Source organism: Hemicordylus capensis, chromosome 15, assembly GCF_027244095.1.
Source record: "Hemicordylus capensis ecotype Gifberg chromosome 15, rHemCap1.1.pri, whole genome shotgun sequence".
Classification (NCBI taxonomy): domain Eukaryota; kingdom Metazoa; phylum Chordata; class Lepidosauria; order Squamata; family Cordylidae; genus Hemicordylus; species Hemicordylus capensis.
In genome coordinates this window covers 16,522,026-16,546,113 of record NC_069671.1, presented here as the reverse complement: position 1 = coordinate 16,546,113, position 24,088 = coordinate 16,522,026, and the positions used below count along the sequence as shown (strand labels likewise).

Below are 24,088 nucleotides of genomic sequence, written 5' to 3'. Positions count from 1 at the left end.
GAAAAAGTAAGAATTCTGGATTTATTAACCATAATTTCATTTTACATCATTTAGACATTTTCCCCCTTCACATTTGGATGAGAAGAAGGTGCTTTTATGTGCCCGCGTGTGTCAAAATGGACAAGACTGAAAGGTGGTCCTAATCGCCGGACCACCCAGCTTGGTAAGCCAATTGCGTGGAAGAAGCCGCTGATTTCAGTAAAAATATTCCCACCTTGAGTAGAGCTGAGCCAAAGCTCCTTAGAGGAACCCCTTTGGCTCAGGTTTGGAAGGGGGACCTGGGGAAATGAAACATTCCCACGAATGGTGTCCCCTCACCTTTTCCTTTTCTACTTCTGCCAACAGTTCCATTGCTTTTCTCACTGCTGCTGCGTATCTTTTTTCCCTCCATTCCTTCCCCTCCAGACACAAGCATTGGGTACAAATGTTCCTTCCCAGAAAGCCCCAGTGTGAGGGCAAGAACTATTGATTCCTCCTCCTGCCCTCACTCTGAGTTAGCTTTAGGATGACATCATCAGCGTGGGCAGAAGAAGAAAGCCATGTGTTCTGACTGGAGAGGAAGGAACAACAGTTATTTCACATTTTAAATGAACTGGGACAGCTTCAGAGGAAGGCAACAAAAGATGGTGAGATGTCTGGGAACCAAGCCTATGAGGAGTGATTGAAGATGCTGGGTTGATTTGGTCTGGAGAAAAGAAGACTAAAGGAGGCTATAACAGAATTGCCATCTTCAAATTTCTGAAAGGCTGTCATATAGAAAAGGAGCCACTTTATTCTATTTTGCTCCTGAGGGGAGGGCTGCAGTTACAAGGCAGCAAATTCAGGCTAGACATGAGGAAGAATTTCCTAACTGTATGAGCTGTTTGACAGGGGAACAGTCTGCCACATGAAATGGTGGGCTCTTCTTCACTGGAGATTTACAAACAGAGGCTGGGCAACCAATCTCTCAGGGATGCTGCAGCAGTTTTCTGCACTGAGCAGATTAGAAGACCCCGAAGGTCCCTCCCAGTTCCAATATTCTATGAGCACAAGGGACTTTGGAAAGAACAGCACCAGAAACAGGAGGGAGAGTGGACACTGCCACCAATACCTGGGGTAAAATTGACCACACATCCCTGAAATAGCTCCAGCTATACAGCAAACTATACTGTATAGCATTTTGACTCAGCTCCAGTCTTGAGCATATTTTATTGATGCCTTCGCAGAATGAACACACTACGTTTAGAAACTAAACCAAATATAGTCATCTGGTGTTGGAGCTGTCCTTCCCACGCCATTTCCCTCACTGCCAGTATACTTCCAACTAATGTGTTTGATTTAGTGGCTAGCAAAGGTTCACAGTAGAGAAGCCGGGATATGAAGATACCGTGAATTGCTCCGTGATTGCTCCGGATTGACTGGGCCTGTGACTATTGACTGTGACCATTGGAGAAGTCTTCTAGGAGGGGCAAGAGAACTGGCTAGCTAGAAGAGCCAAGAGCAGAGCAAAGAAGAAATCAGCAGCAAGTAGTGGACTGCAGCTGATGGTGGCATCTCTGGATGCATAGACTTTGCGACTATTGAGAGGTTGTAGAGGCCGGAAGTTGCTGGTCATTTTCAGTGGCGTCGTTCCAGCCGTTTTGAAGTAAATGGTGTTCACAAATGCACTCAGCTGAACGAGAGAGAGGAAGGTTATGTCAGGCATTAGAGGTTACAGACAGAAAGGCATAATCGGGGCAGCAATGATAACCAACATTTAACTGGAACTGAATGCTGGTTATCTATCTTGGTTAAATGCCGGTTAACTAGGACGGCCTTGAAATTGTGAGTTCTCACAATCAGCTCAGCGGGACTCACTAATCCTGATTCACTTTCAACCTGATTCCTTGTGATTGTGTGTCGGGTAAAGTGTGCCGTTAAGTCAATTTTGACTCCTGGCGGCCACAGAGTCCTGTGGTTGCCTTTGGTAGAATACAGGAGGGGTTTCCCATTGCCTCCTCCCATGCAGTATGAGATGATGCCTTTCAGCATCTTCCTATATCGCAGCTGCCCGATAGAGTACCAGCAGGGATTCGAACCGGCAACCTTCTGCTTGTTAGTCAAGCATTTCCCCGCTGCTCCCCTGAAGGTGGGGGACTGAACAAATCTGGCGGTGGGAGTGTTCCAAAGAAGAGGGGCAGCTTTTAAATGTTGCTTTTATCAAGCAAGCTGTCTAGAGAGCACAGAGTTGGCGGTATAAAAACAAACAAATCAATTATATATTTTGAAGAGGTTTTTTGTGGATTTATGCAAAACAAAGCCATACACCCCGATTGCCTACAGATACCAACTTTTGCATACCCTCCTTTTTACAGCAGAATATGCCGGGTGAAAAGTTTAAGTAATTATTTTTGTATCTTTGAGAAGAAATTCTGACTATAATAACGTGTTCACTGTTATTGTTCTCGGCAGATTTTTAACACTCCATAATCAGATCAGTCATTTACAAATGGCATCAGGCCCGAGAGAAGCCGATCTTTCTCAGATTCAAATGTACTGTGATTTAAATTCACTATGTATGGTAATTAGTCAATAAAATGAACAGCGTGTGAAGTTGAAATCTCACAAATTTATAACTGTCCTTTTACTTCCCTTTTGCAGGCACATAAATTAAGAATTTGATGACATATATTTAATTTCTTGAAATTTCCTATAAGTGTGATCTATGCAAAATTACTTTGCCCACTTAACGACAGGCCTTACCTGCTAGTACATAAATAATTCTTTCCCTGCCCACTGATGCTTCTACCTGATTTTACAGAGGTAAAATACAAGCTGCAACCTCCCAGATCAGTGGCGTAGCTAGAGGTTTACCTGAGACTTGCTGATAGGGATCTGCTCTTCAAACACGGTCCAGGTGACCACTTCCTCACAGCCCGGAGTGGTGAAGGAACCTTTGTAGCGATAATATTTGGAAAGTAAGCCCACGTTGGGGAGGAGGTTGCCCAGAGAGAAGGTCGATGCCAAGTCAACATAGTCCTCTAGGCAAAGAAGCAGAACCAGTGATGGGAGGAGAAGACCTCAGCTCGTGTTTTAGGCAAGCCGTTGTGAAGAAGGGATGGTGCAGGCAATGTGCAGGCAGATAACCAGCGTTGCCATGGGACAGGTGTCTGTCACATTTATGTTTTGGTTTTTTAATTTATTGTTCAAAAGTTAAAGTACAAACTCACATGCCCAGTCAATGGGCTTTCTTCCCAAGGCAGTGTGGGACCACAGCATGGGAGTTGGGAAGTGTTAACCCAGGGATTCTCAAGCATGGGTCCCTAGATGTTGTTGGACTACAATGTCCATCACCCCCTGTTGCAGCAGTAGGTGATGGGATCTGTAGTCCAACCTATGTGTTTGTCTATCTATCTATCTATCTATCTATCTATCATATTTTTGCACCACCTGACATGGATATCTCTAGGATATGCATATCATATGAGGACTCATGTTTGCGTATGAGGACTCAACCCTATTAGGGTTGGGAAAGACTCCTGCCTGAATCCTGGAGAAGCTGCTGCCAGTCAGTGTAGACAATACTGCACTAGATGGAACAAAGGTCTGACTCAGTATCAGGCCACTGCCTATATATATTCCTGTGTCCCTGAGTTCAGCATGTGTGTCTGCAGAGGCCACATGAGGACAACTAGAGCATCCAAAGAGTTGTTTTGATGCAAAGGTCCGTTCATAAATGTGACCTCCCATTCTACTTGTTTCACAACTTGAATGCCTAATTCCCATTCCATTTGGCAACACATATAGACCATGACCAATACCCGATGGCTTGTATCTGATGAAGTGCTCACCTGCACGCGAGATGTTTCTTAGACCAGCAACGATGGTGTTGTAATTGGTATTGTCTGCTTCAGAGACCTGCCGTACGAATGACAAAAATGTCACAAAACTGATCCCTAGCTGCATGCACAGAGGCCAGAGCCCTGCTGCTGCCTGTTTTAACGGTGATAAAACAGGCCAGCAATTCAGCTGGGGATTGGGTCAGCAAGCAGCGAGGAGTAGCAGCGAGCCGGCTAAGGAGACTTTAACAACCTTTCTCCCACTCCCCCACCCCTTTACCTGTAAAGGTGGAATCTTCACCACATTCCTCTTTAGAAGCATTGCAGCCCAAACTGCTGAACCGGTTCAGTTGAACAGACCGGAGAGGATGGTCAGTTCAACCGAACCAGTTTGGTGCAACGCAGTTCGGTTCAAACTGATTCGGATTCGAACCGAACCAGATCTTTTGGTTCGTGCACACCCCTACTAGATAGGCCTTGAGCCTGATCCAGCAGGGCTGCTCTTATGTTCACATTGCCCTGTAATAATCCAGGTGCTTCTGTTAGGGAACGGAAGCAGCTCCTGCAGACGTACCTTAAACAAGAAACTCAGGACAGCAAATCCATTTGGATGGCCTTTGGCCTCATTGATGGTTTTGTACTTGGTGTTCACGTGAACAAGATGTAGCTGTGGACAAAGAAACCCAGGGTCATTCAAGATGGACTCTTTAGTGGAAGAGAACACGGTGGCGGGGGAAAGAGAATGCGGCGGCAGGGGGAAGAGAACGCGGTGGGCCAGGCGGGCAGACTGAGAGAAAAAACATTGGAGAAGGGAGAGGGGAGAGGAGGGGGAAGGGGAGGGCTGAGAATGCAGGGCCAAGAACGAGGGAGAACTAGAGCCACAGATGCTCTGCGTCTGGGCCAGCTAGTTATTATTATTATATCAGAGGGGAGAAAGAGTGGGAGATCTTGAAGATGCATCAACTATGCTTGTTTGAGGGGAAAAGAACTCATAATGTTATGTTGCATTCCAAACAGTCCATAAATGCATTATTGTGTTTTCCAGCCCTCCTCTTAAAGCTTAGACCAAAGTAATAAAAACAATAATGACCAGCAGGTATTTGTGGCCTGCTCTCCAACCCCTAATTTCCTCATCAAAATAACTGAAATGAGACGTCTCAATGACCATGATCATATAGTGGCCAGAAGAAGCTCTTTCATATGAACCTCACGCTGCACTAACAAAATGAAAGGCTGAGCTGTCCACAATTCGCTAGATCAAACAGGGCCTACTCTAGAGTAGTCCTTAATTAATAGCTGGCTGTTGGAAATAGAGGCTGACATGCAGACGAAATTACTCCTCAAATCACCCTATTGAAATTAAGCCATCATCCTTTACAGTAATTCCTGAGTAGTACTATTTAGTGACTTTGTCTGAATGCCAGTTAGAGAACTGATTTGGAAATTGGAGGTTTTGGACTTGGGAAAATACTGAGGCCTCATTCACATGTAACACAAAACTGGAGTGGAAGGGGCCTGCGGTTACAATTTGTCTACATCCAAATGTGGGCAACTACAGTTGCAACTGAAAATGGATCCATGGTTTCCTTCCCCAGACCCTGATTTGTACCTTTGGTTTGTATTGAATTTCGCCACCTGGACCTCTGGCTTAGCAGTGCCAGCGTTACGTCTGAACACAGCACCTCAGTCTGGCTGTTCCGCAATTGGAGTTGAGGAAAGATGCTCTTCCTTCTCTCCAGCTGCAAATGGCTGCCAGGGCTGTCCGCCAGTCAAGAAGAAAGCCCAGGCAACCAGTTTCCCCCTCCTCTTCATCCAAATTTGGATGGGAGAGCGGGGGCAGGAGGGAGCAGAACTGCGGGTCCAGGTTCCATGTTACGTGCAAATGTGGCCAGAGAACGAAATGTACAGAATTTAGCTGGGTGATCTTGCCTTTGTAGAACTCTCTCCCTACCATGGCGTGAGGACAGCTAGCTTATCTTTAAAAGGGGGTTAGACAATTTTATGGGGAGAGGCTTCATGATAGCTAGACAGAACCTCCATGTGCAAGGGCAGGATACCAGTTAAAGTAGGACAATATCAGGAGAGTGTGGTTGTCACTGGTGCTCCCTATGACAGGGGTTTCCAGAAGTTGTTGACTACAACTCCCAGAATCTGCAATCACCTTTTGGGGGGATGATGGGAGTTGTAATCAAAACCTATCATTAGTCTAAAGGCCCTTTTCCAATACACTAGTTATGAAATCAAAAGGAAGCTCAGATACCTCCATGGGGTACCGATGTCCATCAATAGCATGCTCCGACCCATTTCTGTTGAGGTCCCCCCAATGGAAGTGGAACTGGAGAGCCCGGTATATGTCACGAAGCCCCCCTTTGGTGATATTAATTTGCTCTGCAGCCGAGGCCCCATCCAAGTTCATCACCACTGCAAAGGAGACAAGATCAGAAGCAGAGAGGTCAGAGAGAGAAAGCTCCTCACAGCTAGCCTTTTAGTGACGGACGGACAAATTCAGTGCTTAAAAACAAAAAGTAACGATCAAAGCTCAAGGGAAGGAAGGAGGTATACTGTATGTTCCGTTTCTAAGCTGAAAACAAAGCAAAATGTGAAAAGGATGGCTAAAGGGCACCCAGTCCAAAAATTGCCTTTCTAAATAGACACAGAAAACATCCCCAGGGGAAGCGGCACCTTCACACACATACCTGTGTGTCCATCATTCAAGAGTCTCCACCTGCCTGGAGGTGCCTGGTCATACCCTTCAAATGAGATCTCATCAAGGTTCTTGTCCCGCTGTGCCTTCCTCCTGTCAATGTTAATGGGCGATTGGTACATTCCTCCACAGTTCTGGGTGACGTTCTTCCAGTGCAAAGGACCTAAAAGGAGCCAGAAAGTGGGGCAGAGAGACCTCAACAGGGCTACAGATGGCTTGCTCACTCTGTGGGTGAGAGTGGAGGAGGAAGGAAATCAGGAGAGAGAACTGAGTCCCTTCCTCCTCAGGAGAATGGCCGTAGCTCCGTGTCCCCTGGTAACTGAGCAAAGAGGCGCCTCTTAGAAGTGGTAATTCTCTTGCATTTGGCAGGGGGAGAGCAACTGGCCCTATCCATCCCAAGCACAGCATCCCACCAGCGTCTGTTGCTGGTGTCTCTTTTAAGTTTCTTTATTTTAGATTGCGAGCCATTTGGGGGACAGGGAGCCATTTTTATTTTTATTTTTCTAAATTCGAGTTCTAGACCGCCCTTCCAAAATGGCTTGGGGTTGTTTACACAGAGAAATAATAAATAACATGATGGCTCCCTGTCCCCAAAGGGCTCACAATCTAAAAGAAACACAAAATAGACACCAGCAACTGTCACTGGAGGGATGCTGTGCTGGGGACGGATAGGGCCAGTTACTCTCTCCCTGCTAAATAAAGAGAACCACCACATTAAAAGGTGCCTCTTTGCCAAGTTGGCAGGGGTTAATTAATATCTCTGTAAACTGCTTTGGGAATGTTGGTTGGAAAGCGGTATATAGATATTTGTTGTATTCATCTCTGTATTCAGTGGCAGAGAACCTGCGTTGCATGCAGAAGGTCCCAAATTCAATCCCTGGTGGCATCTCCAGGTAGGGCTGGGAGAGACCCCTGCCTGAAACCTTGGAGAAGCCGCTGCCAGTCTGTGAAGACAATACTGAGCTAGATGGATCAAGGGTCTGACTCAGTAGAAGACGGCTTCCTATGTAACCAAAGCAACCCCCTGCTTTTTCACTCACTGTGAGCTACCATCAGCAGCTTGGTCGGTCCCTTTCCCGGAAGAGAAAATGCATGCATCCCAAACAGCCCCTCTTTATCAGGGATTACAGCCCTCTCTCCATTACATTTTTTTAAAAGGGTGTGGGATCCCTTTGTGCCTGACACTCTCAATCCGACACGAGGGAGAACCTCTCGTTTCCGTCAGCATCACAGAAACGGAAGCGATAGGTATTGATTCCTTTCTTTAATATGGCTTCTGGTAAAATCAACACCTCTGCCAGGGAGCTCATGAGCCACAGATGCCGCGGCCAAGACATTCATTAGTCTCCGCCCATGCTCCTTCCACCTCTCGGGCCCACGACAGGAGATGCCCTCGGACAGCACCGACCTTCATTAATAGTCATGAGGTGGGTTTTTCTCATTTATAATTCAACAGGCTTCCCTCACTGGGCCTATCTTTAGCCTGACAGACAAAACAGGCTATTTTTGCAAGTGTTGCTGTCTCTGAAGACCAAAGCAAGGTTCCATTCTGATCCTGCTTGGGGTTTTGTTTTTTTTCGTTCTTCCTTGGGGGCAGCCCCATGAATAGCTCAGTGGTGGATCACGTGCTTTGGATGCAGAAGGTCATGGGTTCAATTCCCACCATCTCTTCAAAGGATGGTAGCAGGTACTAGAAAAGAATGCATAGGAACTTAGGGAGTTGCCTTCTGAAAAGTCGGAACATTGGTCCAGCTAGCTCCGTATTGTCTACACCAGAGATTCTCAACATTGGATCCCCAGATGTTATTGGATTCCCAACCAAGGACCACTGGGGCTGAGGATTATGGGAGTTGAAGTCCAATAAGAGCACCTGCCTGCTTGCATGCAGAAATTTCCAAGTTCCTTTCCCAGCATCTCTAGTCAGGGCCGATAGAAACTCCTGCCCACAACCTTGGAGAAACTGCTGCCAGTCGGTGTAGACAATACTGAGCTAGATGGACCAATGGTCCGACTCAGTAGACAGCAACTTCCTGTGTTCCTATGTTTAAAGTACATCGTGTGTGCTGCCACCCCTTTTTGAAAGACTTACCACATTTGGGATCTTGCGACTCGTAGCACCAAATCCCTGGAAGAGAAAGAAATGAGAAAGGAACACAATTAGTCAGAAGCGAAGAGCCAGCAGCTAAATGAAACCGCTTCAGAAGAAGAAAAGGCCAGCCATATTCTCCATCTAAAACAACAAATAAAATCCTAAAGGTAAAGTGTGCTGTGGAGTGGGTGTCGACTCCTGGCACCCACAGAGCCCTGTGGTTGTCTTTGGTAGAATACAGGAATAGGTTACCATTGCCATCTCCCACGCAGTATGAGATGATGCCTTTCAGCATCTTCCTATATTGCTGCTGTGCGATACAGGTGTTTCTGGGAAACACAGCAGTGGGGATTCGAACCAGCAACCTCTGGCTTGCTAGTCAAATCATTTCCCCGCTGTGCTACAGGGGTAGAGAAGTCCATCATGTTCCCTCTCCATATGGATATTGCAGAGCTGAGCAGAGACGCTCTTACCCCTGGATTTTGGGGCCAAAGTCTAGAGCCTCCACACACCCCGGGGGCCCCCAAATCCTCTTTAGTCTGTCCCAGGTGGTGTGGTTTGTGCCCTCAAGAACCTACATGTTAAAAAATGACGCTTCACTTGCAGCAGGGGGCAGGCTCCAAAGACCTCTAAGTCCAGGTTCCAAAATTACCTAGTTGCATCTCTGGAGCTGAGTAAAGGGATACAGGACCCTTCCCTACAAGGGGAGGCTAAACTATTCAATGGCTTTTTGTGGAGGATGAGTCAGAGGAGACGTGATAGAGGTGAATACAATTGTGCTTGGTGTGGAGAAAGGAAATGTCTCATCTCTCATAATATTAAAAATTGGCGTCACCCCCAGAAATGCATCTACGGAGAGATTTGCTTCATTTCCTATTGCTGCTTCCTTCCCCACCAGCAGCCCCTTTCTTCAAGCCTCTCCTCTCCTTGTCTCCCAAAATTCCTGCATCTACCCTTCTTCTTCTCCCCCTGCAAGAACACGTTTCCCCCAATTCCACACGCCAAGACGTACCTGTCCCTTTCCTCCTGTGGTCTTCCGCAGCGAGAGAGAAAGAGCCAACAGAGAAGAGAGTGAGGAGAAACTGCAAAATACCACGTCTGAGCCTGATGGTGCCATTCGAGTGGACAGGAAAGTATTCCATGATCTGGATATTCCCTTCCCCCTGACCTTCAAACTCCTACTGCTACACCAACAGATTGCAGACATCACAGTCAGAACAGATTGTACACATTAAGCCTCCCCATTTATTTTGGCATTGAACTTTCAAGAAGTCTCTTATGAAAATCACATTCAGTAGATCACATTCGGTACTCTAAGAAAAGGTGGTTATCCTTTTCCTCCTATCCCCTTTCCCTGCTATCCATTGCACACAGACACACACCCCTGTTAGCTCCACTGTGGAGGGAATACAGGAATAGCAGCATCGGTAAACATCCATTTTTTACTATGGAACCATTAGGGGACTTCTATCCATGAAACAGCATGGGAGGAAAGGGTTAAAAAAAACCCACCCTCCTAGACTACCACCGCCTTGATCTTTAAAACAGTCTAATTAGCCAAACAAAATCTGCAGAAGATCCTAATTAGGATCTCCTACATGATGTCTGGTTTGGTTCGGAGGAGAGAAAAGGGGCAGCCGACTTTTGAAATAAATGGATATTCTTCAAAGAGTCATTGTTGACAGGGAGCATCTGGAAAAGGCCCCTGACAAGGGCCAACAGAAGAATATCAATCTCAATGAGCTGGTCTTGAGGCAGCAAGCATGACTTGCTAAGCAGGGCTCACCCTGGTTTCCATTTGAGGCATAACTAGGGAAAATGGCGCCCGGGGCAAGCACTGAAATTGCGCCCCCCACCGCCGCCCCCCCAACAGACATCTGACTGACACACATGTGTTTTTTCCTCACAACAACCCTGTGAAGTTGGCTTGTATCTCAAACATCAGAATTATGATGCAATGAATGATGATACATCCTACATTACACTTAGGTTTTTCCTCACAACAACTCTGTGAAGTTGGCTTGTATCTCAAACATCAGAATTATGATGCAATGATGATACATACTACATTACACTTAGGTTTTTCCTCACAACAACCCTGTGAGTGACTGTATGTATTTTAACAAAACGAAAACCAAGGACTCCAGAGTAATTCGAGGGACTAGGGTGATAGTGCTAAAGACTCCTTATTCTCCCGCTGTTAAAGAAAGACTCCCCTTTTCCAAAACCGCGCGCTATTTACACCAGAAAAGGTTTCAAATGGAGGGGGAAGCAGCGAGATTGAACTGGGGGGCGGCCGCAAGTTTCACCAAGGGGTTGGCGTTGGGCTGCTCGTAGATGATGGGGAAGCAGTGAGATTGAAGGGGGGGTGCAAGTTTCACCAAGGGGTTGGGCTGCTGCTGCTTGTAGATCATGTAAGGCTGAGATGCAGAAGGAAGGAAGTGGCAGAACGGGCGGGGAATCGGGGATTGATAAGAATAAGAAGACTACACGACACGACAGAAGAGAAAACACACACCTTGTTGTGACCACCCGCCCGCCAAATCCGCCTGCCCGCCGAATCCTTTCTTGTCCGTGCCGCCGGGTGTCCGTGTCCTCCTGCCTGTGCCTGCAGCCCCAGCCCCAGCAACGACACTCATGTGCAGGCGAGCCAAGCTGGGAGGACGGACGCACGCATGTGCAGCGCGACTCGGCACGCTGGCCAAGTCGCGCGTGCGTGCATGACTAGAGACCCTCCCTCACCCTGGCTGGCAAGCCACTAGAGGGCCTCTTTCTGCCTGGATATAAGTTCCGTCGCGAGCCAAGGCAAGGCAAGAGCATGGAACTAGGCGCCCGCCAGAAAGCCAGGCCAGCAAAGCAATGGGGGGTCACGGGCGCAGAAGGGACCGTTCGTGGGGGAGGGGGCGCCGGAGAAATTTGTATTAAATTTTTTTTTTAATTTTAAAAAAAATTAAAAACTTTTTTTGGGATCTGGCGGCGCCCCCCACATGACCCGAAAAGATGGCGCCCGGGGCACGTGCCCCCCCTGCCCCCCTATAGTTACGCCTCTGCATTTGAATGGGAGACTACATGTGTGAGCACTGGAAGATATTCCCCTTAGGGGCCCAGCAATGGAGAATGGCAGATAGCACTCACAGGATAGATAGATAGATAGATAGATAGATAGATAGATAGATAGATAGATAGATAGATAGATAGATAGATAGATAGATTCCTGTCCCAAAAGGTTCACAATCTAAAAAGAAATATAAGGTAGGCAACAGCCACTGAAGGGATGCTGTGCTGGGGTTGGATAGGGCCAGTTGCTCTCCCCCTGATAAATAAGCTTTTAATTAGAATTTTAATATTAATCTCGATGAATATTCATTTTAATCTCGCAAGCTTTCAATTAGAATTTTAATAATTTGTTTTATATTGTTTTGATTGTCTTTTAACCTGTATTTTTAGTATTAAAATTTGTACACCCCCTAAAGATTTATATATCAGGCAATATAAAAATATGATAGATAGATAGATAGATAGATAGATAGATAGATAGATAGATAGATAGATAGATAAGCATCACCACTTTCAAAGTTGCCCAGTTAGCAACAGACTTCAGAATAAAGAGAACTGATGCTATCAAACCAAGAGTGGTCTATGGAATTTGGCTCTTAGCCATCTTCTGTCCTCATTTTAAGACACAACGCTTCTTTTTTTTCCCCTGCATAAGCAATTTACCCCTGGATCTATAAAGAGGAGTGCCTCGTAAGTCATCAAAAAAGTGCATTTATACCGAACATCTGGAAACCATGGAGATGACTGCAATACTTTTACAAGACAGACTCAGCCTGTAGAAACCAGACAACTGAGTCCAAGGTGAAGCGGACAGGACACCTTGAGACGAAATAAAAAGAGGAGGGGGTCCTGGCCACCTGCCGCTTTAAATTAAGCTCGTTCCAGATCTTAAGAGTTTTCTCAGCGCTGCCTTCTGCCTCTTTTCTGCCACAGCAACAAACTCTCGTAAAATCTCCCCGCATCTCAATGCAAGCCTTTTCACCCCTCCATAATTTTTTAGTGGTCTGATTTTTCTCTTTTATCTTCTGTCTATTAATAATGGATCTGAAGAACCTTTTATTGTTGGCTGGGAGAGGCTCCGCCATTCGCCATTCAATATTTGCTTTTTCTCCTCTAATTATCTCTGGTTCCTGCCTGTGTTTATTTTTACAGCTCGCCTTTTGCAAGTTGATTGCTTTTTCTCCCTTTTAACTTTCTTTCTTATTGCTCCTCCAATTTCTTTTCCTCTCATCGGCTTAACCAAATTGCCCCACCCCTCTGCCCATTGCAGCTTTTATTTCAAGTCTCACCAAAGTGACTTTCGGGGGGAAATTCCTCTTACCCCCACCCACCCACCCCAGCGATTCTGTTAACATTTCCACATTATGGGTCCCACCAAGCCTCATGAGATCTGGCCTCTTGATTCCTTCAAGAAAAGCACTTAACACTTGGGCAGCTAGAGATCTTGACGAATTGGAGGCCGAAATAACACACGATCAAAGCCCCAGGTGAGTTTGTGGCCGGGAGGAGAGCTGGTCATGTGGTAGCAAGCATGAATTGTCCCCTTTGCTAAGCAGGATCCACCCTGGTTTACATTTGAATGGGGGACTAGAAGTGTGAGCACTGTAAGATATTCTCCTCAGGGAATGGAGCCGCTCTGGGAAGAGCAGAAGGTTCCAAGTTCCCTCCCTGGCAGCATCTCCAAGATAGGGCTGAGAGAGATTCCTGCCTGCAACCTTGAAGAAGCCGCTGCCAGTCGGTGAAGACAATACTGAGCTAGATAGACCGATGGTCTGACTCAGTATACGGCAGCTTCCTATGTTCCTGTTATCTTCTGCCCCCTGGCAAGCTTTGCACGGAGCGCCTTTCACATTCTTTCCAAAGCCTACAAGAAGCAGAAGGAGAGAAGAAGAGGCTTCGAGAAAGGGGCTGCCCCTCACCACTTAGGCCCTCCCCCCAGAACTATCCGTCTTGGCAGCTCATGATGCTTGCTCAGATCTGAGGCGAGCATGACAGCATCCCACATCCTCCTAATGGTGACATCTTTTCTATTGCCACCACTAAAGCAACAAGCATCATAAGTGGGTGGGTCAGAAGGGCTCAAGAGAAGAGGGTTCAGGAGAGGGGGATGGATCAGAACCTGTTGACGTTAAGTGGGGTTTGACAGGGCCTCCTCCTCCTCCTCCTCCTCTCTCACCCGCCTCCACCCCCCAGTTTCATAACATGTTTTCCAGAAAACCTTGAATCTAACAGGTACAGATGAGTTCACTTATTTTTTACTTTTGTGGAAGCCAGATAACCTGCTTTGCCTAGCACCACAGATAAGATGGTGAGCAAAACATAGCTTGTCAGCTAACACGCAGACTCTTGATAGAAGGAAGACCAAAAAATGACTCCTATTAGATTGATTGTAGACGTTTTAGTCTTTTAGATGCTCTCTCTCTCTCTCTCCCCGCCCCCATGTGCGTTCTCCGATTGGGAGGTTGGCAGACAGCAGAAGCCATAGATTATGGTCCCTAGAATCGTGGAGGATATCTTCTGTGACCATTTCTAACCTTTCTTTCAGGTCATCCATCCATCCCTTCTTCCCCCTTCCTCTTGAGCTTTCCCCTGCTTACTTTCCTTCTAGCGTTAGTGGCGATATTTGATATTTTACTCCCACTAAACGCCCACTAAATATACCCAAAGTATATTTTGATCCACGACACCCTCCTCTTTTGGTGGGGCTTTGAGTTCGATTGAAATGTATCAATATACAAATTTCAAACAAGACAGCCTTTAGTAAAAGACTGAAAGTGAGGGAAAGACTGCGTGAAAGAAACCTATCCTGTCATAATTAAACCAACTAATTTAAACTGAATGAAATATAAAGATAAGTAACTGATATCTTACTGGAGTACATTTTGCTTGGAGAGGAAAGCTTGTAATAAAAGTATATGTTCTCGGCAGGCAGATAGATCTCCTAATCAAAGATGTTGATATGCAACAGGTATACATATATTGATGTATTTATCATTATTATTATTATTTCTAGTAGTAGTGGTAGTAGTAGTAGTAGTATAGCTTGTGGAATTGATCTAGATCAGGCTCCCAATAGAGTTATCCATATTGGGAACCGTGCAGGACAGGGCATCGTTAATCCAGTTTCAACTTTCCAATGAATTGTGTTTGACCTGTGGACAGCTGCATTCTGTCTGAAGTGGCTTTCCGTCCTCCACCCATCATTTCACCCCAGAAAGTTGTACATACTCGGAAAGGAATTTCTCAGCATTTATCAACCTCCCTTTCTGTGGAAGTGTCTCTGACATAGAAGGTGATTAGCAAGCTTCATATCTTAAAAATCAGGCAACATCGCCAAACTAGCCTCCCTCGACATTCATTCCTCTGAAACAACTCGGCTTGCCAGACCTCTGGAAACTCTCGGTTTGGTTTCTTGAAATCACCAGCTATACACAGCAGAAATGGGGCAAGGGGAAAGAAAGAGACCCTTCCGGTGACCCACAAGAGTTCTCACCAAACTAGATCAGGAAAAAGTAAGGAGCAGAAGAACAGATGCACCAAACTCTTTTCTGCCTTGGTAAAATTTATAAGGGAGAGTAGGGGATGGAGAAGGAAAAAATACTGGGTTTTTCAGACAGCCCACATCCCTTTTGGGTACACAGCTCACTGCACTAGACATAAGCCAATGTCCATAGGGAGGCCCCACATGTACAGGACTATTGATATGCCAGTTCTCCAGGGACTCAGACAGAGGTCATTCCAAACCTGTTACTACAGATCCTTTTAAGCAGATAGGTGGAGGAATTTAACACTGCACTGAATCTTTTTGCGATACCGAGGACATTTTTTTCCATGGGAATCGTTTCCAGTGAAAAATGCTCCGATCCGGTTCGCATCGCATCGGAACCAATTATGGGTATCGGGACCCATTATCGGCTTGCAGCGTATCGGAATTGATTATTGTTCCGATTCAATGCACGGCCCAACTGAATATTTCTCTCTTATGGGAAGGATGGGAGGTATCATTCCAAAGCAGCAATGGGACTTTGGATCAGGACATTGTATTTGCTCTTTCTTTCTTTTCTTCTTTTCTTTTCTTTTCTTTTCTTTTTTTGGGTCTCTTGTACATGCTTTGCTGTTCTTTCCCTTTATGCATGAGCTTCCTAGGAAATCTCCCTTGTCTTTGTTTGTCTACTCTGAAACTGCCAAGCTGGGTGGCTGCGGGTGGCCAGCCGTCTGTATATTCATGCTTTCCCAATTTACTGCTGCTAAACAATAGTGTAATCCCACAGGCTGCTACAAAATCTCTCTCCAGTTGGTCGCCCTGATTTGTTTCTGTCTACTGTTCAGGGGGCTTGGCAAAGATGCCTTTGCTACTCATTCTCCCATTTCCCACATACACAGTACCAACACCAGATATGCAGAGGAGAAAAATTGGGTGGGATCGAATACAATGGAGAATACATCTCCTGCATCACTGTATGGGAGAAGGATTTGTCAGCAGCTTGTCATGCAGGGGTGAAGAAATCTACCCCTGTCTATATCCTCTCACACAAGCCCTCCCATCATCGAACCACTTAGAAAAGGTATTTAAGAGAACACTTTCTTCTCCATGAACGCTGCCACCTATTAAGATCAACCAGGGAGATCCAGCTGCAGTTGCCACCAGCTCGGTTGGTAGCGACTCCAAACCAGGCCTTTTCTAGCATTGCCCTGAGACTTTGGGACACACTTCCGAAGGAAATTAGAGCCTCCCCTTCTCTGGATGTTTTTAAGAAGCACCTGAAGACATACCTGTTTAGTCAGGCTGATAAGCAGCCATTTATTCTTGCTTTGCTTGCCTACTGTGTCCCCGGCTTGAAGCAAGCTACTTCTGTTTTTGGGAAAGGCAGAAATATAAAGCCAGCTTAAAAGGTCTTCAAATGAGCTCAAAATGCTGCTGCTTGTCTTTGGGCAGCCATTCCAACCTTGCTTTATTTGCCTACTGCATCCCCGGCCTGAGGCAAGCTACTTCTGTTTTGGGGGAAGGCTGAAATATAAAGCCAGCTTAAAAGTAAATGAGCTCAAAATACTGCTGCAGGGTGCTTTCCTGATTAGACACTGCAACGGGGTCATGTCGTATCTCAAAAGTGTATTTCCACACTTCCTGCGTTGTGACACCACAGTCCCTACACGGATAGCAATGCCTTGTTTCGAATTTAATCGCTCAGATATAGAGCTAGGACATTGTATATCTGGCATTAAAAAGTTGCTGGTGGGGGGGTGTTAGTTTCCACAAGACTTTGCCCCCTACTGAGTGCAACTTGCCCAAATGGAGGCATTTTGCTGCTGTTGAGAAGCTAGTCTGGAAAGCGCCCTTGTCTCTGGACAACCATTCCAACCTTGCTTTGCTTACCTACTGCACTCCCAGCCTGAGGCAAGCTACTTCTTTTTGGGGAAGGGCTGAAATATAAAGCCAGCTTAAAGGTCTTTAAATGAGTTTAAAATACTGCTGCTTGTCTCTAGGCAACCATTCCAGCCTGGCTGTGCTTGCCAACTACATCCCCGGCTTGAGGCAAGCGACTTCTCTTTTCTAGCAGGGCTGGTACCTAAAACCAACTTTAAAAGGTCTTTAAATGAATTGAACATGCTGCTCCTTGTCTCTGGGCAAACATGTCCACCTCTGAATTAGCAGAAGAGATCTTACTTTGAGGAAGCCAATTCAAAGGATGTGCTTGAGAATTCTTGCCACCACCCTGGATTCAATTCAGCTCTAATCCACACCCAGCTGCGGCTAACTAATAAGGAGATCAATGGATCCTCCAGCTTCCTCCATCTGGAAAAGGCTGGAGCAGAATGGCGGATGTCTAATAGGTTCATGTTGAAGAGGCAGAAGGGGAGAAGGCTCTCGGTGTACACAGCAAACTTCCTCATCAGTTTTGTTGCCTGCAGAGGCAATGTTTAAAGGGGTAATATGTATGCTCCCCTCTGCAGCATTCTCCCTTATTTCTCCAGGCACTCTGCTGTTTACATTGCTTTCGCATCGGAACCAACCGGCTGAAAAGAGTGGAGTCAAAATCCAATACTTGTTTTTTCCGGTTGTTACCATGACGAGCAAGAGAGAAAGGCAGAGAGACAATCCGAAGCGGGTTTCGCATCCCCTCCCGCATCCGAACACAACACGTCTAACCAATAAGCAGCAAGGTGAGGCTGTAGCGCAGCAGTAGAGCATCTACTTTGAATGCAAAATGTCCCAGTTTCAAATTCTGTCCTCTCCAGGTAGGGCTAGGCAATACTCCTGCCTGAAACTTGGGAGTTTCAGGTGGTACTCCGGATGTTCCTGAACTACAACTCGTATCACTCCCAACCATAGTTTATTTAATAATAATATATTTTTAAAAAATGTAGCTGGGTATGACCAGAGGCGCTCTTAGCCCCGGGACCTTGGGGCCTTGGTCCGTGGCCTCCAATGTCCAGGGGAGAATCCACATGTCCAGTGGGGCCTCCTGCCACCAACCCACGCTGCCCCTCCTCACCAAACCACTGAGGGCTGAAAGAAATTCCTGCCTGCAACCTTGGAGACACCCCTGCCAGTTTGTGTAGACAATACTAAGCTGGATGGACCAAGGGTCTGACTCAGTATATGGCAGCTTCCTCTGTTCCCTTCGAAAACTTAGAATTTCTTAGAGTTTCTGCAATTCTAAGAATTCTCAAAAGTCGGCTCGTTCTGCAAGTTCTGCTCCATCCCTGCGTCCAGTCTCAGACCGCAGAAGAAGCAAGCTGCACAGCCTCCCTTATCACTCCTCCCAGCTCACATTCCACAGCTCAGGCCTCAGGACTTTCCACTCGCAACGTACAGCATTAGCAATGGGTAACCTTTTCCGTGCTTACATTCAGAAAAGGCTTCCGAGCCTTTTATGGGGGAAAAAGGTCCTCACTGGGTAAAGCAAGATTACTCTGGATCGTTGCCCGCAGAAATGACAGAAGCAGTCTGGCTCGGAGCCCGTCGACTTGGGCTTATTCAGAAATAACCTCTCAAAGTAAAAAATATAACCATCTCCAGCTTGGCAGCGAACAAGTGTGCAGGGCGGTGGGAAGCCACCCTTTTCTGCTGAGCCATAAAATGAATGGTGCCACGCAGGAAATACTGCACACTCATATTCCCCCCACCCACCCACCCACCCGTCCATTCTAGGCACCTGATAAGTAGGATGGCACACAGCAAAGACTCACAAGGTTAGAGCCAAGCAAGCAACAGTACATGCTGAGCTTGGAAGCCAGCTGTGCAGAGATGACAAACCACAAATTCTGAGCAGAAATGGCAAAGTTCCAGGCAAGGGCGGCCCTTTCATGAGGCAAAGTGAGGCAGCCACCTCAGGCGGTAGGTTATTGGGGCGCCAGCAGCAGGGTGGCAAAATGCCCCATTTTTTCCTTTAGAGCAGTTCTCCAGGACCAATTGGAGCCCTGCAAGCTTCTCACGTTAGACCACAGGAAGCTGTCTTAGACCAAGTCAGACCTTTGCTCCATCTAGCTCAGTATTGCCTGCACATACTGGCAGCAGCGCCAAGGGTTCAGGCAAGCATCTTTCCCAGCCCCAGCCCTACCCGGAGAGGCCAGGGATTGAACCTGGGACCTTCGTAGCCTCCTGCTAACTGAGCAAAGAGGCACCTTTTCAAGTGGTGACTCTCTTGTATTTAGCAGGGGGAGAGCAGCTGACCCTATCCAGCCCCAGCACAGCATCTCTCCAGTGGCTGCTGCTCATGTCTACCTAATGGGTGTTGTTTTTTTTAGACTGTGAGCCCTTTGGGGGCAGGGAGCCGTCTTATTAATTTATTATTGTTGTCACTTTTTAAACAGTTTTGGGAACTTTTGTCGAAAAGCAGTATATAAATATTTGTGTGTGTTCTGTTTGTTCTCTTCGCGCAAAACAGATGCTCAGAACAGATGGCCAATCTTCAACACAGGGGTCTTTCCCCGCCCGATCTGGAGATGCGGCCAGGGGTTGAATCTGACCATTCCAGCATGTAAATCAGACACTCTACCACTGAACAAAGGCTCCATCCCCAATATTTCTCAGCCCTGCCTGGAGAAGCCAAGGATTGCACCCAGGTGGGGAAATGAGCTTGACAGGGGCCCAGGATGAGCTCAGCCGGGGGAAGCTGAGACGTGCCTCTGGTGGCCTCCGGAAGCGCCCGGGGCCGCTCAGTGGTGGATTGCACCTGGAACCTTCTGCATGCAGTAGGTCCTCTACCTTTTTTGAAGCAACTGCATTATGCTGATAGATCTTCTTGTTCTGGATGGGGTCACATATTGTGATGGACAATATATAAACAATAGGCAAGGAATGAATGAATGAATGAATGAATGAATGAATTTCAGATCGCCAGTGTTTCAGTGCATGCCGACAGCTTGGCAACCTCTCTGTCAACACTGCTGGTGGCAGGTCAGCTGTGGGCGTACCCTGAAAAGTCAGCATGTCAGGAAACAGCCACATGGTCATCTGAGCAGGAGCACAGGCTTCCTGGCTTCTGCCTGCATGGCCACCATCCATTTCGAGCTGGAGCTTGCCTTCTGTGAACCAGCCCTCTCTGCAAAAGAACCATCCTAAACGTTTCTCCGGAACGCACGTCACAGCTTCCGAATCACTCAGGAGGTACACAGGAACATAGGACGCTACCCTCTACTGAGTCAGACCCTTGGTCCATCCAGCTCAGTTTTGTCGACACTGACTGGCAGCGACTTCTCCAAGGTTGCAGGCAGGAGTCTCTCTCGGCCCTATCTAGGAGAAGCTGCCAGGGAGGGAACTTGGAACCTTCTGCTCGTCCCAGAGCAGCTCCATCCCCTTGAGAGGACTCTCTTCCAGTGCTCGCACTTCCAGTCTCCCATTCATATGCAACCAGGGCAGACCCTGCTTAGCTAAGGGGACAAGTCCTGCTTGCTACCAGCTCTCCTTTCTAAATCTATTCTCTGTAACTTAGGAACACCGGAAGCTGCCATGTACTGAGTCAGACCCTTGGTCCATCTAGCTCAGTATTATCGACCCAGACTGGCAGCGGCTTCTCCAAGGTTGCAGGCAGGAATCTCTCTCAGCCCTCTCTTGGAGATGCTGCCAGGGAGGGGACTTGGAACCTTCTGCTCTTCCCAGAGCAGCTCCATCCCCTGAGGGGAATGTCTTACAGTGCTCACATGTAGCCCCCCATTCAAATGCAAACCAAGGCAGACTCTGCTGAGCAAAGGGAACAATCCATGCTTGCTGCCACCAGACCAGCTCTTCTCCCCAAAACTGTTCTCCTTCACCTTTAACGCTGAGGGAGATACCTCCTCGAGCGAAGGTCCGGGCACCACATGCTCTTGTTCTGCTGCCAGGACCACAGAAGCCACAGGATGACATTCAGACTAACTTCCTGAATGAGGCCACTCGGGGAGTCATCTGAAAGACTACTTAATGCCGATAGGGCTGCTGAGGAATAATTGAGTCTGCATGGCAGCCCCAGGGCTTAATCAGGAGTGACACCACCTAATAAGGGCAGGGACCACCAGGACTTGAAGTGAAACCAGGGCGGCCTTTCCGTGAGGCCAGGTGAGGCCATTACTTCGGGCAGCAGGATAGTGAACTGCTTGTAAGGAAACAAGATGCTCTCTAACCCCCATTCCCCACTTAAAAAGAGGGGAGGAGGGGCATGCAGGGGGGTAACATTTCGTCCCCTGCCTCAGGCACATGGCGATCTCAAGCTGCCACTGATGAGAACCCTTCCATCCTGAGACAGAGAAAGCAAAGGGAAGAGAGCTGGTCTTGTGGCCGTGGCTCTGAATTTGCTATGCAGGGTCCAACTTGGTTTGCATTTGGATGGGAGACCCCATGTGCACGCTGTAAGATATGCTGACAACCCTCTTACGATGGTTATCCAGCGATGGGGCCGTAGCTCAGTGGAAGAGCATCTGCTTGGCATGCAGAAGGTCCCAGGTTCAATCCCTGGCAGGTAGGGCTGGGAAAGACTCCTGCCTGAAACCTTGGAGAACTGCTGCCAGTCAGTGTCGACAATACTGAGCTAGATGGACCAAGGGTCTGGGGAAGGACAGCAGTTGAGTGGTCGGGCATCTACAGAAGGTCTCAGGTTCAGTCCCTGGCAGCGTCTCTTGATAAGGCTGGGAGAGACTCCTGCCTGAAACCTTGGAGAAGCCGCTGCCAGTCTGTGAAGACAATACGAAGCTATAGTACAGTCTGACTAAGTAGGCGAAAGGGTCCTATGTTCCTAAGAGGGGGGGGGTCCATATTTCAGAGCAATTGCCCTGCTTTGGTCCATCAACAGGAGGCAGCACCCGGAGCCGTAAGGAGAGATCCAGATTGACAAGCACGAAGGATTGATGGGGAGGGGGGGGAACCTTGATCTATGCTGCCCTGTCCCCAAGAACCCACCCACTCCTCGGGAGATGGGGACAGCGCCCTTGCCTTGCTGGAGGAAAGCAAAGACCTCATTTGCTAACTCACCTGACGCCGTGCTGGCTTGGACGAAAAAAGACAACGTGAGAAAAGTTTGCCCGAGACTAGGCTTCATCATTGCAGCCGGGAAGGTCCGGGCGATTGGGGAGAAGCTAGTAGATCTGAACAGGGAACTCCAGGCAGCGAGCATCTGCCAAGCAGCGTCCTAGACCCTCATGGTCCCCGTCGCCACAACGTGAGGCCAGAGAGAAGCGTTGACCCTCCGCGGTCCGTCTCCGGCGCCCTCGTCCCACAGCTGTGCGCGGTCCCCGAGTGGCCAGCTGCTCTGACCAGCAGGACCTTTGCAAGCAGCTGCTGCTGCTGCAGTCAAAAGAGCCAGCGAAATCTAGAGCTTCATCCTGTGCACTGGCTGATGTTAAATATTCATCGCAAGGAGAGCGGAGCGGAGTTTTTAACTCCTTCTCTCCTGCAGAGGGAATGTGAACTTCGAGTCTAAAAAGAAAGAGAGCGGAGGGAGGGTCCCCAAGACTCGAGATGTTCGGAGAGCGCTCTGAGGAGACCGGGAGGGCTCGGAGAAAGGAAAGGATCTGCCCAAGACTCCTATTTCCACAGTAAACACTGATTCGCCAGCATCGGACTCCGTTTTCTGGGGCTTGCTCCTTGCTAAATGAGATCAGATTTGTTACAGTCCCAAGATCAGCAGCAGAAATTCTACTACCGTCCGGAAGAGGAAAAGAAAACGCAGCATTACAGAGAAGCAAGAAACATACCAAGTAATACAGACTGGGTGAAATCATCGAAACACGAAAAATACAACCCGTCCTAGCTAATAAAAATGATCTAACCAGCACATTTCCGATAATGCAAGCCTCAGCACAACGTTTGGCAGCCGTAAATGGATGCTTGTCAACACCAAATCGCCCCTAACTGCCTTGGGATAAGTTGTATGGAAGGCGGTATATAAACTGAACCATAAATTAAAAAATTTAGAAGAGGCACACCCTCCTACCTCCCTTTAAGCCTGGGTAGCGGATCGGGGCTACCCAGGGGAGGAACGGCAGGATCGGGAGCAATCCAGAGGCTTCACACGACTCAGTGTGGCTGGACTTACCTTGTAGGGCTGGCCATGAGATTTGCCTGAACTTGAATCAAATTTGCTCAAATTTGATTTGAATTCAATTCGAATCCACCCAAATTTGAATCTATTCAAACTGTGTGAGCAGTTTCGGGTTGAACTGATTCAAATTCGATTTGAATTTGAACGGATTCAGTTGGATTTTATTTATTTTTTGCCTGGCCATGGCCTCACTGACTATGGGAGGAGAGCTGGTCTGGTCTTGTAGTAGCATGTATGAATGGTCCCTTTTGCTAAGCAGGGTCCACCCCGATTTGCAGTTGAATGGGAGACTACAAGGGTGAGCACTATAAGATATTCCCTTTAGGGGATGGAGCCACTCTGAAAAGATCAGACAGTTCCCAGTTGCCTCCCTGCTGGCGTCTCTCAAGATAAGGCTGAGCGAGACTCCTGCCTGCAACCTCAGAGAAGACGCTGCCAGTCTGTGCAGATAATACTGAGTGAGATGGACTGATGGTCTGACTCAGTATATGGCAGCTTCATATGTTCCACTCCTTGTGCTGCTTGTGAGCTCTGCAAAGAGTGTGAGGAGATGTATAAGGAACATGGAAACATCCTTGCAAAAAAGCATGTAACACTCGGATCCTGAAGAGCGGCTCCAAGGACTGATGTCCTGATCTTCTGCCACCTGCGGACATCATCACACCTGGCCCCATGAATGGACCGCCCCTAACCCTGCATGTCTTGAAGGAAGGCCAGGGAAGACACAACACTGATTAAGATTTTGAGGAGCACTTTTTAGAAATATGGACCCCTAGCATCCTCGCCAGCGTGGCCCACCTAAGTTGTGGAGCTTCATGGGTTATAATTAATCACTGCACATGAAGGTCTTTCCTCTCCTTTGAAGAGATCTCCCCACCCTGGAAGGGCTCGTAGCATTAATATTATAATTGCAAACATGTTCGCA

At 47.5% G+C, this 24,088-nt stretch overlaps 1 protein-coding gene and 1 non-coding gene across 6 annotated transcripts; one reads left to right on the top strand and one right to left on the bottom strand.

The window, feature by feature from the left end:
• LOC128337765 (carbonic anhydrase 15-like) lies at window positions 1–22,789 on the bottom strand. 5 transcript variants are annotated; one of them, XM_053279053.1, is made up of 9 exons: window positions 10,377–10,441; window positions 9,603–9,774; window positions 8,591–8,626; window positions 6,494–6,664; window positions 6,058–6,218; window positions 4,372–4,464; window positions 3,810–3,876; window positions 2,833–2,999; window positions 1–1,651 (listed from the first exon to the last, which is right to left on the bottom strand). In XM_053279053.1, the coding sequence occupies exons 2-9, from the start codon at window positions 9,730–9,732 to the stop codon at window positions 1,439–1,441; spliced, it is 1,038 nt and encodes a 345-aa protein (XP_053135028.1). In that variant the 5' UTR covers window positions 9,733–9,774; window positions 10,377–10,441; the 3' UTR covers window positions 1–1,438. The 5 variants fall into 5 exon arrangements, with proteins under 5 accessions (XP_053135028.1, XP_053135029.1, XP_053135027.1 ...); XM_053279054.1 differs by lacking the exons at window positions 9,603–9,774; window positions 10,377–10,441 and adding an exon at window positions 22,095–22,781 and having other exon boundaries at window positions 2,833–2,912; XM_053279052.1 differs by lacking the exons at window positions 9,603–9,774; window positions 10,377–10,441 and adding an exon at window positions 22,095–22,776.
• Window positions 21,523–21,590, top strand: TRNAA-GGC (transfer RNA alanine (anticodon GGC)). The gene has a single exon. It is a non-coding gene; the product is annotated as a tRNA-Ala (tRNA).
• Window positions 22,790–24,088: the final 1,299 nt, after the last annotated feature.

Coding starts and splice junctions, on each gene's coding strand:
- LOC128337765 (XM_053279052.1), bottom strand. CDS start 22,236: ATGCTCGCTGCCTGGAGTTCCCTGTTCAGATCTACTAGCTTCTCCCCA. Junction 6,665..8,590: donor GTCGCAAGATCCCAAATGTG/GTAAGTCTTTCA, acceptor GGCTCCTTTTAG/GTCCTTTGCACTGGAAGAAC. Junction 3,000..3,809: donor AAGAAACATCTCGCGTGCAG/GTGAGCACTTCA, acceptor TTCTTTGCCTAG/AGGACTATGTTGACTTGGCA.